At 45.0% G+C, this 19043-nt stretch overlaps 1 protein-coding gene across 4 annotated transcripts in view; it reads right to left on the reverse strand.

Annotated features, from left to right (window-relative positions):
* LOC147305428 (regulator of G protein signaling 17-like) overlaps positions 1 to 16575 on the reverse strand; it is a 44514-nt gene extending 27939 nt beyond the window's left edge. Inside the window, exon 1 of one of the 4 annotated variants that reach the window (XM_086278595.1) lies at positions 16383 to 16575. In XM_086278595.1, coding sequence (XP_086134721.1) covers positions 16383 to 16490 — 108 coding nt within the window. In that variant the 5' untranslated portion in view covers positions 16491 to 16575. The remainder of the gene's footprint in view (positions 1 to 16382) is intronic. The other 3 variants (XM_086278596.1, XM_086278598.1, XM_086278597.1) reach the window with 3 other exon arrangements.
* Between the last annotated feature and the right edge of the window lie 2468 nt (positions 16576 to 19043).

Raw genomic sequence — 19043 nt, forward strand, 5'->3', positions numbered from 1 at the left:
GCGCATGCGCAGTGCCTTTGTTTACATACGCACATGGTGGCGATGCAGAATGAGAAGAGCGAAAGCGGATCGTTGAATGAAACAGATGAACCAGAACTGGTTTGTAAAAATGCTGCAGCTTCAGTGGTGTGGAACTGGTTTAGCTTTCGTCCGTCAGATACACAACAAAGCACTATTTTTGGTAGCGCATGCTAGCGGGCCGTCGTTATTACCGTGTTGTTTGGAAAATACGGCACACTTAAAATCAATCCTTTGATTTTCCTGAAAGTCGATAGCGCCCCTTATAATCCCGTGTGCCTTATGTATGAACTCTGGTTGTGTTTACTGACCTCGAAACGATTTTATGTGCACGGCGCTCGAAAATCTGTCAAATGTTTCAGTACGACTTTGCTGAGCTACGAAGCCGCACCGCTTGATGGATTGTCGGAGCATTACGGCTGTCGTAGGCGGAGCCTCGCGGAGTGATACGTACTGTGCTTCAACATAATATTACCGTATTGTGTGTGTATAACCTCTTTTTAAGTTTTGTGGATATTATACATGGTTATGCTGAGGATATGTCGGCCAGTTTCCACTGGAAACGCCTTTTGGTGAAACTGTCAGCAAGGAATTTGCACTGTTACATTTTTATATAACTTTAATGCACATAAACAGCTGCTTGTTTAAGTGAAAATACATTGATTTTTTTTTTTTGCACTAATAAAGTTGAGGAGTTGTAAAGTATTTTGTCTAGTGTCAATTATATCGTCAGTTATATCGTTATCGCAAATTTTCAAATGTACATGGTGATAAATATTTTTGGTCATATCGGCCTGGTCTAGTAAATGCACTGATTCTTATATAGCGCTTTTCTACTCTTCCGGAGTACTCAAAGCGCTCTATACAATCTATACAACAGACCTCATTCACCCACTCATACAAGCACTTCCTTCTGTACTCTAAGCATTCACACACATTCACACTCCGATGCATCGGAGAGCAACTTGGGGTTAGTTTTAGGTTCTTGCCCAAGGATACTTGGCATGCAGACCTGGGAAGCCAAGGATCGAACCACCAACCTTCCAGTCAGTAGCTGATCTGCTCTACCACCTGAGCCACAGCCACCCCAGAGAGCTACCCCAATATTTCTAACAGACATGATGTGTCAGGCAGATCACATCACCATGAGGACCTTGCAGTCTTTGTAAAACTTGCAGATGTGAGCCACATCTGGGCCAAGCTGTGTGTGCCCTTTTTTGGGGAGTATTTTGGATTTATGGATTTTTTTGGCCATATCATACTGTTCACAGTAACACCAGTATAATGTTGGGCAACGATGAGAAAATAAAATATCGTGATAGAATATGGGTAAAACGCGCATGCGCAGTGCCTTTGTTTTCATATGAACATGGCGGCGACGGAGAATGAGAAGGGCGAAAGTGGATCGTTGAATGAAACGATGAACCAGAACTGGTTTGTAAAAATGCTGAAACTTCAGTGGTGTGGAATACGGGTGGGGGAAAAATCGATACTGTGTAGTATCGGGATATTTTGTTTGCTAATAATGTATCGATACAGGGACAGCAGGAATCGATATTTTGTTACAAAAAAGTTTTTCAGAATCAGAATCAGAATCAGAATCAGAATGGGGTTTATTGCCAAATGTTGAGCAGGTTTACAACATTAGGAAATTGCTGCGGTGCTTCAGTGCAAACATGCTGTCATAAATAGCACTTAAATAGACATGGAAAAAAATAAAAGTAGGGATAAGAATTAAAAGTGCTACGTGGGAAGATATGTGCATGAGATATACATGAGATATATACATGAGAATAAGAATTAAGAGTGCTACGTTGAAAGATATATACATGAGTGCAGGTGGTGATCAGTGCCAAACATGGAATGATGCAGTGAACACAGCGTAGGGTCATGTGTTAGTGGTGGGAACAGTCATATGGTTATTGTTCATGTGTCCAACAGCAGAGGGGAAGAAACTGTTCTTATGGCGAGAGGTTCTGGTGCGAATGGACCGGAGCCTCCTGCCTGAGGGGAGCAGGTCAAACAGACTGTGTCCAGGGTGAGAAGGGTCAGCTGAGATCCGAGCTGCACGCCCCAGTGTCCTGGAGGTGTACAGGTCCTGCAAAGATGGGAGTCTGCAGCCAATCACCTTCTCAGCAGAGCGCACAACACGCTGCAGTCTCTGTTTGTCCCTGATAGTGGCTCCAGCGTACCACACGGTGATGGAGGAGGTGAGGATGGACTCGATGATTGCAGTGTAGAACTGCATCATCGTCCGTGTTGGCAGGTTGAATTTCTTCAGCTGCCTCAGGAAGTACATCCTCTGCTGGGCTTTCTTGATGACGGAGGTGATGGTGGGCTCCCACTTCAGGTCCTGGGTGATGGTGGTACCCAGGAAGCGGAATGAGTCCACAGAGGTGATGGGGGTGTCAGTCAGGATGATGGGGGGGAGTGGGGCTGTGTGCTTCCTGAAGTCCACAATAATCTCCACTGTCTTCTGGGCATTCAGCACCAGGTTGTTGTGGCTGCACCAGAACACCAGACGTTCAACCTCCCTCCTGTAGGCAGACTCGTCCCCGTCCGAGATGAGTCCAATAACGGTGGTGTCATCTGCAAACTTGATTAGCTTGACAGACTGGTGGGTGGAGGTGCAGCAGTTGGTGTACAGGGAGAAGAGCAGAGGAGAAAGAACACAGCCCTGAGGGGAGCCGGTGCTGATGGTCCGGGAGTCCGAGACATTCTTTCCCAGCCTCACATGCTGCTTCCTGTCCGTCAGGAAGTCAGTGATCCACCGGCAGATGGGATCAGGCACATTCATCTGGGAAAGCTTGTCTCGGAGATGGTCTGGAAGGATGGTGTTGAAGGCAGAGCTGAAGTCCACAAACAGGATCCTGGCGTAGGTTCCTGGGGAGTCCAGATGCTGCAGGATGAAGTGTAGGGCCATGTTGATGGCGTCGTCTACAGACCTGTTGGCTCTATATGCAAACTGCAGGGGGTCCAGGAGGGGGGCCGTGAGGGTCCTGAGATGGGAGAGAACTAGGCGCTCAAAAGACTTCATGACCACAGATGTCAGAGCCACGGGTCTGTAGTCATTTAGTCCAGTGATCCTAGGTTTCTTGGGGACAGGGATTATGGTAGAGGACTTGAAGCAGGCAGGCACATGACATGCCTGCAGTGAGGAGTTGAAAATGCCAGAAAACACTGGGGCCAGCTTGTTTGCACAGTGTCTGAGGGTGGCAGGAGACACACCGTCTGGGCCGGGAGCTTTCCGAGCATTCAGGTTCTTAAACTGCTTCCTCACATCTGCTTCATGAATATGAAGAGTTGTGGTGGGAGGAGGTGGTGTGAAATCCTCTTTTGTGTGGGGTGAGGAGGGGGGTGTTGTAGGTGAACGGTTTGAAGGTGGTGATGGCTCTATGGAGGGGGGAGAGGTGGGGGAATTAGTGTCCAAAGTGTCTCTATTGTTGGGGCCGTTGGAGGTGTGAAGGCTGCCTGATGGCTCGTCAAAACGGCAGTAGAAGTCGTTTAGGGTGTTGGCTAAGAGCAAGTCATCAGTGGAGTGGGGGGTTTTAGGCTTGTAGTTTGTGATATTCCTAAAACCTTTCCACACAGAGGCCGAGTCATTCTCTGAGATCTGCTGCTGCATCTTCTCAGAGTGCTGATGTTTAGCAATGTCCACTTCTTTAGTGAACCTGTACTTGGCCTCTCTGTAGCAGTCCCTGTCTCCGCTTCTGAACGCCTTTCTCTTTTCCAGCCACAGCTTTTTGAGTTTAGGAGTAAACCAGGGTTTGTCATTGTTATAACTCACCCTGGTGCGTGATGGCACAATGCTGTCCTCACAGAAGTGGATATAGGAGGTGACAGTGTCCGTAAACTCGTCCAAGCTGTTAGAAGCAGCCTTCAATGTGTCCCAGTCTGTGGTCTCCAAACACGTGCGAAGCTCCTCCACAGCCTCGTTGCTCCACAGTTTTTTAGTCCTCACGACAGGTTTGGAGAGCTTCAGCCTCTGTCTGTACGCGGGGATTAGGTGGATCATGACGTGGTCAGAAAGTCCGAGTGAAGCGCGGGGCACCGCGCGATAGGCCCCGCTGATCGTGCTGTAACAGTGGTCCAATGTCCTCTCCTCTCTGGTCGGGCATTTAATATACTGCTTATATTTTGGAAGCTCATGGCTCAGATTGGCTTTGTTAAAGTCCCCAAGAGCAATGATGAGAGAGTCCGGGAATGTCCGCTCCGTGTGGAGAATCTGCTCCGCGAGTGCGCACTGAGCTGCCTGCGCATCTGCGTCTGGCGGGATGTAAACAGCGGCCAGGATGAATGAAGCAAACTCCCGCGGAGAATAAAACGGTTTGCAGTGGATAAAAAGATATTCCAGAGAGGAAGAGCAGTGCTGAGCAATCACTGTCACATCTGTGCACCAGCCACTATTGATGTAGAAGCAGAGACCTCCACCTTTGGACTTACCGGAGAGAGCGGCCTGCCGGTCCGCGCGCAGCAGATGGCAGCCCTCCAGCTTGAGCGCGCAGTCTGGGATGTTCTCACTGAGCCACGACTCCGTAAAACATAAGACACAGGAGGAGGCAAAGTCTCTGTTCATGCTTCTCATCAGGGCCAGTTCGTCAATCTTATTCCCGAGTGAGCGTACATTAGAAAGGAAGATCCCAGGAAGAGCAGTTCGCAGTCCGCGTCTCCTCAAACGCACGAGTGCGCCGGCTCGCTTCCCTCTCTTTCGGCGTCTCGCTTTCCTGGTCAGAGTCAGCAGTAAATCTGCCGCAGATGCGACAAATATTGGAAATAAATCCACAGGCGTTGTAGTCCTGTAGTTAAGGAGCTCTTCTCTGGTGTACGAGTATCCAGAGGAGTGCCCAGACACAGAAGAAATGCACAAAAACAAAACAAAAGTAACGCACTGAAGCACCAGGGCGACCATCCGCGGCGCCATCTTGGCTCTGACTTCAGAGCATGTTGATCCTTTTTCTGAGCAAGAATAAATTTCATAGTTCAGAATAGCTGTAATTGCACCAGATGGTTGCATTCAGTTAAGTTGGACTAGACTGTAATACAAACTGTTCAGTTTGTCAACAATAAAACTGAAATGAGAGAAAGACTGAGTGCGAGACTTTGATATTAGATAAATTGAATATTGATAAAGTTTACCTTTATGTACAGAATCTGAATATCACAAAATATTTTTAAAAATTGCAATAATATCGTATCGTGAGTTAAGTATTGTGATAATATCGTATCGTGGGATGTATGGTGATTCCCACCTCTAGTGTGGAACTGGTTTAGCTTTCATCCGTCAGATACACAACAAAGCACAGTTTTTGGTAGAACATGCAAGCGTGCCGTCGTTATTGCCGTACTATAAGGTGCTCTTAAACACCTTTAATTTTCTCAAAAATCAACAGTGCGCCTTATGTATGAATTCTGGTTGTGCTTACTGACCTCTAACCGATTTTATGTGGTACATGCAGAAATCTGTCAAAAATGTTTTAGTACGCCTTTGGTAAGCGACGAAGGCGCACCAGCTGATGGATTGTTGGAGCATTACGGCTATTGTAGGCAGGAGCCTCGCGGAGTGATACGTACTGTGCTTCAACATAATATTACAGTAGTGTGTGTGTATAAGGACCACAAATGGCTCCTGTTAAGAGACTGCTTATGAAGTGGATTTCAAACTTGGGACTAGAGTAGAACTAGTAGGGACTAGTAGAACATGGGACTAGAGCAGCTGTGAGAGAATTCAACATTAATGAATCAATGGTACAGACGTGGAGGAAGCGAGAAGAATGAGTCAAGTTTGACTGTTTGGTTTTCTTATAATCCCGTTCACCTTATGGTCCGAAAAATACCTATTTGACTTGTTTATTTGGCACACTGCAGTTCCATGTTGCAAAGCGCCAGTTTTTAACTTGTGTGGATATTATACATGGTTATGCTCAGCATATGTCAGCCCATTTCCATTGGAAATGCCTTTTGGTTAAACTGTCTGCGAGGAATTTGCATTTGCACTGTTACATTGTTATACAGCTTTAATTCACATAAAAAAACAGCTGCTTGTTTAAGTGAAAATATATTAATGGGGTTTTTTGCACTAATAAAGTTGTGGAGTTGTGAAGTATTTTGTCTTGCATCAGTTATATTGTTATCACAATTTTCATTATCATCAATTTTCAAATATATAAATATACATAAATAAATTTTCAAATATATATCGTGATAAATATTTTTGGTCATATCGCCCTGCTCTACGTGCACGTCTCTGATCATTTTCCTGAGTTGTTCACTTTAACTTTGGGCTGTTTGTGGATAAGCCGTGCACTGTAGCCCACAAAGGACGAGCCCTTAATACTTTGATAGCGCCTAAGTTTTCTATTGCATTTATGGTTTGTGGAAAAATGAACTCCAGCTGTGAAAGCGCTGAGGACGTTCTGACATCTTTAATTCAACCTGCACTTAAATCTTGGACTGAATCGCTCCACTCAGGACTGTGCGTGCTGAGCCATTATCAGAGCCATGGCTGAATGAACATACGCACAGCCTTAGACGTGACTGCAGACACGCTGAAAGGAGATGGAAAAACGATAGGCTTCATGTTTGTGTCTCTGCTTACCAAGAGGCTGCACAGACTGCAAACACTCAGCTTGTCTCAAACCTGGTGTCCACAAACAGCCTCAGGTACTTTATAATGTTTTAATCTGATTTTTTGTCCATGTGGTGATGTCAGATGTATAGTTGATGACTTTTCAGCATTTTTACTGATAAAGTTTCTTATGTCTGGTCGCCCCCTGCCTCAGACCTCAGTGTTCCTCCTGTGTGCTCAGCTGTCTCAGTTTGAGTGAACTGTCTGTGGTAGTTCATCACCGAAGATCATCACACTGCACATCAGATCGGCTTCCTCCAAATCTGCTTAAAAATACTTTTAATACTGTTGGGCTTTTATCCACAGATTAATCAACACTTGCCTTGCTACAGGCTGTGTCCCATCATGTTTTAAACAAGCTATAGTTCAGCCTCGTCTTAAAAATCACAATCTGGACCCAACTGTTCTGTCCAATTACAGACCAATCTCAAAGCTTCCCTTTCTTTCAAAAGTTCTGGAGAAACTGGTCTATTTACAGTTTACAGTTGCAGGCTTACCTCGGTCTTAATGAGATCGATGAAAAGTTTCAATCTTGTTTTAAATCAGTACACAACACAGAGACGGCACTTTGAAGGGTTGTTAATGATATTCTCTTAACTCTGCATTCTTGTTGTTGGACCGTGTGGTCCAGGTCAGAACTAACCTTAACTACTCCTGGACTAAAGTGTGGTGGTGACAGAGGCTTCTCTGTGGCAGGAACCAGACTCTGCAATAGTCTTCGTCTTAATATTAGACCTGCACAAACACTAACATTTTAAATCATCACTAAAGACACATTTTTATGGTCTGGCTTTTAACACACGTTGACCTAAACATTTTGGTTTTAACAGCCTTAGTTGTTGTTTTTATTTACTTGTTTTATTTTTTTTCCTCTCTTCGATGTTTTACCTGCATCACTGTTGTGCATCTTATTTTAGTGGTATTTTACATTGCACTTTGTGCAGCATGGACTGTTGGTAATGTGCTAAATAAATAAACTTCAGCTTCACACAGGTGTTTTTCTTACATTTACACTACCAGTCGAACGTTTGGACACAGCTTCTCATTGAATGGTTTTTCTGTATTTTTACTACTTTACACATTGTAGATACAAACGTCAAATATATGCATCGAGCTTTATAGAATTATGTAGCAAAGAAAGATTGATAAAAACACTAAATGTGTTTTATATTTTAAATTCTGAAAGTAGCCATCCTTTGCTTTGCTGATTGCAAACCCTCGGCCTTCTCTCAGTGAGCTACATGATGTCGTCACCTGACATGGTTTCACCTCACAGGTGTGCCTGTCAGGGTTCACAGTTGTCAAACACAGCCCTATTTGACAACTGTTAGAATTCATATTATGGCAAGAACCATAATAACTGAACCAGCATGGCTACCACAGCATCCTGCAGACACATGCCAGGACAGCACAATGAGCCCAAACACACCTCCAGGCTGTGTGAGGGCTGTTTGACCAAGAAGGAGAGTGATGTGAGGCCTCCACAGTCACCTGACCTAAACCCAGTGGAGATGGATTGGGATGGAGCGCAGAGTAAAGGCAAAAGGCCAACAAGTGCTCAGCATCTCTGGGAACTTCTTCAGGACTGTTGGAAAACCATTTCAGGAGACGACCCCATGAAGCTCATGGAGAGAATGAGAAGAGTGAGCAAAGCAGGAATCAAAGTAAAGGCTGGATGTTACCAAGAATCTAAAACACGGTTCTGAGTTATTTCACCCTTTTTTGTATAAAGAAGAACCATTCAATGAGAAGGTGTGTCCAAACGTTCGACTGGTAGTAGGGCTGCTCGATTATGGCAAAAATGATAATCACGATTATTTTCACTGAAATTGAGATCTCGATTATTTGACGATATTTATTTAACCCTTTAAGACCTACTATAGAACCAAGTCCGCCAGAGCTTATATTATTTTTTTACATGTTGTAGTGCCATTTGTGGGAGCATTTCAAGTTGCTATACAACTGTTATAGCCCATATTTTAATAATATGTATGCATTAAGTCCATAGTAACTACATTAATGGCAAAAAAGTGCAATAAACTACAAAAAAATTGAAAATCGTTTTTGTTTTTTTTACATATATTTCTACTTGGAGAAATTTAAGAGGCTTATCCCTCAAAACTTTAAATACAAAAAAGTTGCAAAAAATAGTTTACAACAACAGGAAATTTATTTTGAGTGTCTTCATAGTTTTATTTTGGAGATACAGCAATTTTTATACACTGCAGGAAAAACAAAAAACAATCCTATGATGCAAATTTGCAAAGAAAACAGCAGGTGCATCAAAATAAACTATTTCCAGCAGTGCAATTCGAGTTCTAAGCATCCCAGAAACTATTCAGAAAAGTCAAACATGACCAGTATAGGCTTTTAAGGCCTACAAGTAAAAAAAAACTAAATTTTCCACGAAAATGACGTCACTTCCGGTTTCGGGCAGGAAATGGCGGACATGCGATAGTTCGCGCTGACGTCTGTTTCACTGTGGGAAGTGTTACGAACAGCTGATCGGATCGGCAAAGCGTGTTTCTGGAATATTATGTTTTTGTTCCTGCAAGCGCTTTTTATGCAATTTTTGCAAAACTATATGTGGAAGGAAATCGTGACTGAGGACAAGCTGATGGCATAAGATGTAAGTACAACTCCTCTGGTTTCATATGCAAAACAAATTATTGTGCTAGCTTACGCGGTTCAGGTTCTACAGGGATTTAAAAATAGTTACACAACACGGAGCGTGCTGCTCTGACCGGCTTTAAAGGGTTAACAATAACAATGTATTGAATAATGACTTTAAAAAATAATATAAAATAGTGTGCAACACCACTGAAGTTTTTTTTTTACCTCTCTTTTCAACCAACGGCAGTCACTCTCTCCTCTCCAAATAACTCCTGCTTAGCTTTCCGAGCTTCCCTCGGGTCCTCTTAATCAGCGGTCTCCAACCTTTTTTGCGCCACGGACCGGTTTATGCCCGACAATATTTTCACAGACCAGCCTTTAAGGTGTCGCAGATAAATGAGGGAGGGGCTAATAATCGGCTCAGTCATTTTTAATGATCGTTGAAAGCGCCTATAATTCTCAAAAAAAAAAAAAAAAAAAAATGATCGTTGAAAGCCCAGATCGTAATCGTGATTAAAATTCGATTAATTGAGCAGCCCTAACTGGTAGTGCACAAAAAGTTTTTGAATGCTGTTTGCACTTCTGTTATAAAATGTCAGTTTTAATTTTACCATGTTTAACTAACTTTATTTGGACTTTTTTAACACATGCAGGACCTTGGAGTAGAGGTATGTCACCAGGGTGCAGAGGAGGCTACCCCCCCCCCCCCCCCCCCTGTCCCCTTCTGGCTGCCTCTGCCTCAATTTTATCCCACAACTTAGACATTCACATTACTCACACTCTCATTACACATACATATAGGATCTTGGGGGTGGGCACGATACACGGAATCCAAAGTACCATCAGGGTGTACACCCCACCCCTGGCGTCGTTGTCCACCTCTCAAGGTTAAATACACGTAGACATTGAGGGCTAGCAGGAGGGACCATGCGCTTACCTGCTGCTCTCTGGCAGGTAGCTCCATGCCCTCCTGGGTTTTAAATGCACCTTAGAACACACATGCATCAACACTACAATGAGCGGGTGGAGGGAGGTTTGGAGTCTTCTCTCACCCCCATTCTCTGCGACCTGCTGGAGCGGGGGGGCTAGGAGGAGGAGTTGGCCGTCCGACTGCGGTCTGGAGTGTGGGGCCTTCCTGCTGCTGCGGAGTCGGGGCGGTCTGCCTCCCCCCACCGCAGGGAAAAAGGTAATACCACCTGGGTCTGGGTGCAGTTCCCCCTCCAGGGGCAAGGGTACCTAGACCCGGTTTGTAGAGTACGCTTGGGGAGTGTGATCGTGTGTACAGCGTCTCTTTATGTCTGTCTCCACGTTGGTTGAGTGTGGAGTAAGTGCATATGAGAGCATGAGGGTGGGAATGGATGTTTGTAAATGTGTGTGCCTGTATTTCTGTGTCTATATGTCAGGCTGGGTGTCAGGCGCCACCTCTCTGGGGACATCTTAGGCCCTCCAAGGTTTGGAGGCCTATCTCCCCCTACCACCACTTCCCCTGCCAGTGGCGGACTCCCTCAGACATCGGTGCGTTGGTGGTTCTTTGTGTCCGGGGATGGGCGTCCAGGTACACACCGGCTCACTCCTTGGCGGCCGCTTATCGGGGCCTGGAGCCTGGGGCTCGCTCGGGCCACTTCGGAGGTGGGGTGCCCCCGGCCTCTCGGCCTGGGGCTCGGTCACTCAGGCACGGCTGGCTGCCGGCGGAGCTCACGGGCGCGTCACTGCAACTCCCCCTGGCTTCTGCTCCGCGGCTGCTGAGTGAGCCCTCATCTGGGACTCTCCTCAGCTCTTTCTGGGACAGTGGCGCGGCTGCCCCTCTGTTGGTCTTCCTTGGTCTCTTGTGTTCTGGGGGCCTCTGGATGTCTGGAGTTTTGATCTCCTCCATACCTGCTTCATGCCCTGGAGGACGGGGCTGTGGCCCCCCCACACCCTCTAGCAGATCATTACATGAAGGAACCTTTTAAAAAAAAACAAGCGCGTCCATGCTCACAGGTGTACACACGGGTGATCACACCCACAAACTACACCCTTTTTGGCTCCTACCTCAAAGCACACTGTGTTCTGTTGATCTTATGTGCTGCACAATAATGTTTAATATTTAGTATTTACTGTCATATTCCCATATATCATTGTGATGTTGTTTATTCTATTACTCTTGTTCTCTTCTGCTTGTTTTCTTTTTTCTTTCTCAGCAGGTGACCCAGGTGATTGATAGATGCATTTTTTATTTCTTTTTTTTTTTTTCTGCTCATTCTGTTGGTTTTTGTTTTTTGCCCTTCTCCCCCGTCCCTCTTCTCAGCTGTTTCTCTTTCCCTCTTTCTTTCTCCCCTTCTTTCCCCCAGTCAAGTCTGTCCCGTATTCAGTAAGTGAAAATAAAATAAACAATAAAAGGTGAATCAAATGGACCATTACGGCAAGGCTGGGATGGTCAATTTGGTAAAGTAAATCCGTTGGGCATCTTTCTTTGCCTTTAGACAACAATTCTGATGCAAAAGAGCCAAACGGGACAGGCAAAAAACAAAAAAACAAAAACAAAAAAAAAACACTGTTGTAAATATATTAAATCTTATAGTATAAGATGGCACCTTTAAGTGTGTCGTGTCTTGTTGTGTATTGTAGACTGGACTCTTTATCAGGCTCCTGTATCTATCCATGAGAGCCTCTGTCAGAATACCAGAACATATTTCCTGATAACAGAACCTGTGTCAGAACACTAAAGCATCAGCGGCATCAACACCTCTGTCAGAGTACGAGAACGTCTGTCAGAACATCTTAGCCTTTGCTAGAAGACCAGAATGTCTGTCAGAACATCTGTCCGGACATCTGTCAGAACATCGTAGCCTCCGCTAGAACAACAGAACGTCTGTCAGAACATCTGTCAGAACATCTGTCCGTACATCTGTCAGAACATCGTAGCCTTTGCTAGAACACCAGAACATCTGTCAGAACACCAGAACCTACGTCAGATCTTCAGAGCCTCTCTTACAAGGTCAAAATCTTTCAGAACATGAGAATTAGGGCTGGGTATCGTCACTGATTTCTAGAATCGATTCAATTCCGATTCACAAGGTCCCAAATCGATTCGATCCACGATTTGATTTAATTCGATTCGATTCAATTTAAATCTGGGAAATTTTGACAGTCAGAAGTATAATTCAGATCAGAACATTTACATATTTTTGTATCTATAAAAAGGAAGCTGACACTCGCAAGACTTTATCCAAGGTGTGAGCATCACAGCAGATGCCTTTGTGTCAAAGTAGCTGAAGATAAAACACAGAAAAACATGAAGGTGATTTTCCTGGCCTGGGATTTTATAAAAATATTCTGCAGTACATCAAAAACGAAAGAAAACCATTAATTAATGAACATTACCTCTGACGTTACAGCGGTTTTATTAGACACACGGCTAAGCATTTTGCATTTTGAATAATATTAAAAAGTTTAAATTTGTTCAGTATTGAACAGCAGAAATGAGGTTTTCTTTTCGGAAGAATGTAAAAGGGAAAAAAACAGCGGCCGACAGCGCTGTAAACAACAGTAGACTTGTGCGTAACAAGCAAGCGAATAATGAAGAAAGCGAAACTGTTCGAGAGAGAGAGGGGGGAGGGAGGGAGAGAGGGAGAGGGAGAGAGAGAGAGCTGCGCATCGCAATGGAAGCAAAACAGTAAAAGAGTGAATTCATGACGATGTTTATGTGAAGCGTTTGGATCTTCTTTTGCTGCTGGTTCGGTCAATATTGTTTGGAGAGAGATCAAACTAACAGCTTTAGAATCAGCGCATAAAGGGCGTGAACACAAAGCGCGGACCCGGATCAGCGAGCTGTCGGCTTTCAGCCCCGACTGTGAGAAAGGCGACATCTAACTGATTCTGATCCGCGGGTCGCGCTGTGTGTTTAAGTCTATGTGCAGAATCCCTGTACCTGCTCTCATTTACTGTTTGGTGGTTCTTGAAATTTTGTGAGATGTCACCAGAGATTCTGGCATTTCGGACAAAATAAATTTATATTAAAAAATCGATTCAGGATTTTAATGAATCGATTTTACGTTATCCAAGCCAGAATCGATTTTAATCGATGAATCGATTATAAAAACCCACCCCTAATGAGAATGTCTTTCATGACAACAGAACTCTTGTTAATGCACCAGAACGTCTGTCAGAACATCTGTCAGAACATCTGTCCGGACATCTGTCAGAACATCTTAGCCTTTGCTAGAACACTAGAACGTCTGTCAGAACAACTGTCAGAACATCTTAGCCTCCGCTAGAACAGCAGAACGTCTGTCAGAACATCTGTCAGAACATCTGTCCGTACATCTGTCAGAACATCGTAGCCTCCGCTAGAACACCAGAACGTCTGTCAGAACATCTATCAGAACATCTGTCCGGACATCTGTCAGAACATCTTAGCCTTTGCTAGAACACCAGAACGTCTGTCAGAACATCTGTCCGTACATCTGTCAGAACATTGTAGCCTCCGCTAGAACACCAGTACGCCTGTAAGAACATCTGTCAGAATATTTTAGCCTTTACTAGAACACCAGAACATCTGTCAGAACATCTGTCAGAACATTTGTCCATACTTCTGTCAGAACATCTTAGCCTTTGCTAGAACACCAGAACGTCTGTCAGAACATCTGTCAGAACATCTTAGCCTCTGCTAGAACACCAGAAGGTCTGTCAGAACGTCTGTCAGAACATCTGTCCGTACATCTGTCAGAACATCGTAGCCTCCGCTAGAACACCAGAACGTCTGTCAGAACATCTTTCAGAATATCTGTCCAGAAATCTGTCAGAACATCTTAGCCTTTGCTAGAACACCAGAACATCTGTCAGAACATCTGTCCGGACATCTGTGAGAACATCGTAGCCTCCGCTAGAACACCAGAACGTCTGTCAGAACATCTGTCCGGACATCTGTCAGAACATCTTAGCCTTTGCTAGAACACCAGAACGTCTGTCAGAACATCTGTCAGAACATCTGTCCGGAAATCTGTCAGAACATCTTAGCCTTTGCTAGAACACCAGAACGTCTGTCAGAACATCTTAGCCTTTGCTAGAAGACCAGAACATCTGTCAGAACATCTGTCCGGACATCTGTCAGAACATCTTAGCCTTTGCTAGAAGACCAGAACGTCTGTCAGAACATCTCTCCGGACATCTGTCAGAACATCGTAGCCTCCGCTAGAACAACAGAACGTCTGTCAGAACATCTGTCACAACATCTGTCCGTACATCTCTCAGAACATCGTAGCCTCCACTAGAACAACAGAACGTCTGTCAGAACATCTGTCAGAACATCTTAGCCTTTGCTAGAAGACCAGAACATCTGTCAGAACATTTGTCCGTACATCTGTCAGAACATCGTAGCCTCCGCTAGAACACCAGAACGTCTGTCAGAACATCTGTCCGGACATCTGTCAGAACATCTTAGCCTTTGCTAGAACACCAGAACGTCTGTCGGAACATCTGTTCGTACATCTGTCAGAACATCGTAGCCTTTGCTAGAACACCAGAACGTCTGTCAGAACATCTGTCAGAATATCTGTCCAGACATCTGTCAGAACATCTTAGCCTTTGCTAGAACACCAGAACGTCTGTCAGAACATCTGTCAGAACATTTGTCCGTACATCTGTCAGAACATCTTAGCCTTTGCTAGAACACCAGAACCAGTTTTGTGGATATTATACATGGTTATGCTGAGGATATGTCGGCCAGTTTCCACTGGAAACGCCTTTTGGTGAAACTGTCAGCGAGGAATTTGCACTGTTACATTTTTATATAACTTTAATGCACATAAACAGCTGCTTGTTTAAGTGAAAATACATTGATTTTTTTTTTTTGCACTAATAAAGTTGAGGAGTTGTAAAGTATTTTGTCTAGTGTCAATTATATCGTCAGTTATATCGTTATCGCAAATTTTCAAATGTATATGGTGATAAATATTTTTGGTCATATCGCCCTGCTCTAGTAAATGCACTGATTCTTATATAGCGCTTTTCTACTCTTCCGGAGTACTCAAAGCGCTCTATACAATCTATACAACAGACCTCATTCACCCACTCATACAAGCACTTCCTTCTGTACTCTAAGCATTCACACACATTCACACTCCGATGCATCGGAGAGCAACTTGGGGTTAGTTTTAGGTTCTTGCCCAAGGATACTTGGCATGCAGACCTGGGAAGCCAAGGATCGAACCACCAACCTTCCAGTCAGTAGCTGATCTGCTCTACCACCTGAGCCACAGCCACCCCAGAGAGCTACCCCAATATTTCTAACAGACATGATGTGTCAGGCAGATCACATCACCATGAGGACCTTGCAGTCTGGGCCAAGCTGTGTGTGCCCTTTTTTGGGGAGTATTTTGGATTTATGGATTGTTTTGGCCATATCATACCGTTCACAGTAGAACACCAGAACGTCTGTCAGAACATCTGTCAGAACATCTGTCCGGACATCTGTCAGAACATCTTAGCCTTTGCTAGAAGACCAGAACGTCTGTCAGAACATCTGTCAGAACATCTGTCCGGACATCTGTCAGAACATCGTAGCCTCCGCTAGAACACCAGAACGTCTTTTCATGAAAGCAGAACCTCTGTCAGAACGCCAAAACATGGCTAACAACACCAGAATATCTGTCAGAACATCTGTCCGTACATCTGTCAGAACATCGTAGCCTCCGCTAGAACACCAGAACGTCTTTTCATGAAAACAGAACCTCTGTCAGAACGCCAAAACATGGCTAACAACACCAGAACATCTGTCACAGCAGGAGAACAGAAGTCCGCTCTAACCCATTAAAGTTTGTCCCTGCTGGTCTGCACCGGGCCTTCCTCACTGAGCCTCCGCAGGTCTTTGGCACACATGAGAGCTGAAGGAAACAAGCACGGAGTGAAGGAAAGAGGACTAAAGAGCTGCCTTCCTCTCCTCACTCCTCCCCCAGAGCTGTCGGTCCAATGTCACTGAGAGAGGAAGCAGGAAAGGAGACACGGGTCCTCCTCTCCCCCCACCCCCGCACACTGGCCGCTCGTTGGCAGGGGGGGAGGGAGGAGCAGCGTGGCCGCGGACGGGAGCCCGCACGGGGGTTGAAGTGAAAGCGCGCTCCCCGCCCCCTCCTCTGCAGCTCATACTCACAATCTGGGCTTGAAGGAGGTCCGCGGGGCGGCTTCCGCTGCGCTTCCGGAGACACATCCGCGTGCGTCTGTCTGCCTTCACCGCCGCGCACCGGGAGCTTTTTATCATTTACTCCAATCAGAGCTCACCGCCGCCGGAGCAGAACAAGACGGAGAAGAGGAAGGAGTCCTCCTCCTACTTGGGTTTTTCCCACAGAGAGAGAGAGAGAGAGAGAGACACGCAGAACAGGAGAGAGATCACCGCCCTGACGGACACGGGCGCCACGGCGCATGCGCATATACATAACGTCCATGCAGGCAGGAGAGCTGGAGTTGAAAAAAAACTTTATCAACTGTTTACTCACGTTATTGAAGCACGCGGTTAGTTATTACACACCAGACAGCAAACCACACCTACCTGTCCAGTAATACACACACACTCCTGCAGCTGTATCAGCACGACGTTTGAGTAAAACAGGAAACATTTGTATCTGATCCGGTGTTTAAACTCTGGCCAGCGCTGATCCTTGGCATTAATATCAGAGAGCAGTTTATTTCAATCAGATAACGGAGATAACTAATAGCCTCGGTGATGTCACTGCCTACACACCTGTTTTTGTTGTTATTGTTGTTTTACCTTGTCTTTAAATCATTGTTCAGTTTCGATGCTGATATTGTTACAAATGTCCCTACAGCTTAAAGTGGGAGGGGGGTCAGAAAGTCATGTTTAGTCCTGAGTTTTCTGTTTCAATGGAGATGCTGCGGGCTTGAATAACTTTTCCGTCAAAGAACCAGCTGGACAGCTTCCTGTGGCTTCTGCAAACAGACACACACGGTGAACAGCAGGGGGCGCCATCCACCAAGGAGAGGGCAAAGAGCGAGCTGGAAGATGGGAAGTTTTTATGAATTGATTTCCTTCCTGGTTTCCATTCACTGATCATTGCCTTTAACTGCTGCACAGATGAGGTGGAGTTACTGACTCACCTGTGTAACACTGAATGAGTGCACACACCACACATTTGTAAACCACAGCTGCAGGAAACAGGAAACCCTTTCCTGCCTCTGGCTGTGTTTTGGCAGCAGCCTTCACTGACTGATATTAGGGTGACCTTTGAACCCAGCCTGCATTGTGTTTCTGATATCAAATTTGTTTCCACCACCTGCAGCTGCTCTGCTGCTCACTGACTCAGCAGGCGGTCTTTCTCAGGTGTTCTCAGCCTGTTTGACACACACCGACTCACAGGTGAGCTGCCACCAGCACACTGTGCAGTTTACCCTGTCACCACATGAGGGCACTGACAATGCACACTGAGTTTCTGACACGCTCGCAGTGTTTAATGCAGGTTTGTTTCTGCAGCAAACATCAGCTCAAACAGCTGATCCTGGGTCAGTTTATGAATGTAACTCACCTGAGAGCATCAGCTCAGAACAGGGCTGATTATTGCTCAGGTGCAAATGTCTCCTGTCATCATCACAGAACTTGACATATCTGACAGCCAATAAAAACTAAACATGTTAGCTCCGCCTACACTGGTTCTCCCCTGACTTTGCACTAAGTGAAGGCATGTCCATGTTTCAGCTCTGTTTCGCTTCCAGTGTGTGTGGTTTTCAGAGCTCGAGGCATGCATTGTTTGTATGGTTTGTTTTACCATAAACCAGAGTTTCCTGCACAGCCAGACACATGTTTATTCATATGCAAATATCTGTTTTTGGAAATTATGGGGACAAATTAAAGGTTTGGAAAAGCAGAAAAATCAAGTCTCTGCATGAACATCCTGTTTGGGTCAGATTGACTCAACAGTGAAAGCAGAGAAACATCCAGAAACAACACACACACACACACACACACACACACACACACACACACACACACACACACACATACTGCAACTTTAACTCATCTGCCACATTCACAGAACCAGAGTCCAACCAACTCTTCTATTTTTTTATCTACAAAGCTGCACAGGCCAAGGTGGAAGTGAAACCTGGACACAAACACACACACACACAAACACACACGCACAGCACTACTCTGTTGTGTTGATTGTGACTCTGCAGCAGTAAACTGTCAGACATCCCAGTGGGAGAAGTCTCAGTGAGCTAACATTGTCTCCTGCAGCTCCTGTGTCTGGGCAGAGCCTCCTTTGCTCAATAATCTGTATTTTCTATCAAAGTTCTGAGATGTGGTTCCACATTAGAGATAGAAGGTAAGCAATCACAGTCTGCTGACCAATCAGATCTCTGAAAAATAGTGTCATGAAGATCCCTCAGTGTTCCAAAGTCTTTGTGTTTGATGATGGACATCAGTGTTTAATATACACTGTTACACTTGCTTTAGTTTTATTGAACTATAAACATTAATATCTGATCTGAGAACATCAGCTGGTTGCACCTGCTGGCCTCAGATCAGGTTTAGTCTGATCTTGAGTTTGATTACAGTTTTTATTGTTTCAGAGTGTTAAACTCCAGCTGAGAGAATAAAAACTAAAAATCCCTTTGATCGAGCTGTGACATTGACCAGTCTGTTCACTCACAGTCCTCATTTTTACCAGGTTTCTTACAAATATGCTAAACTTCTTCATAAACCAGCTCTTTTACAGTCTGAATGACTGAAGGCTATAAAGAGCTCAATTTTAACCACTCTGAACCAGACACTGCTGTCCTGCCTTCAGTCTGTAGTCTG

This window comes from Aulonocara sp. 'chitande type north' Nkhata Bay, linkage group LG20 (genome assembly GCF_057382095.1).
Source record: "Aulonocara sp. 'chitande type north' Nkhata Bay isolate Kocher_YH1m ecotype deep benthic linkage group LG20, A_spYH_male_GT1.1, whole genome shotgun sequence".
NCBI lineage: Eukaryota > Metazoa > Chordata > Actinopteri > Cichliformes > Cichlidae > Aulonocara > Aulonocara sp. 'chitande type north' Nkhata Bay.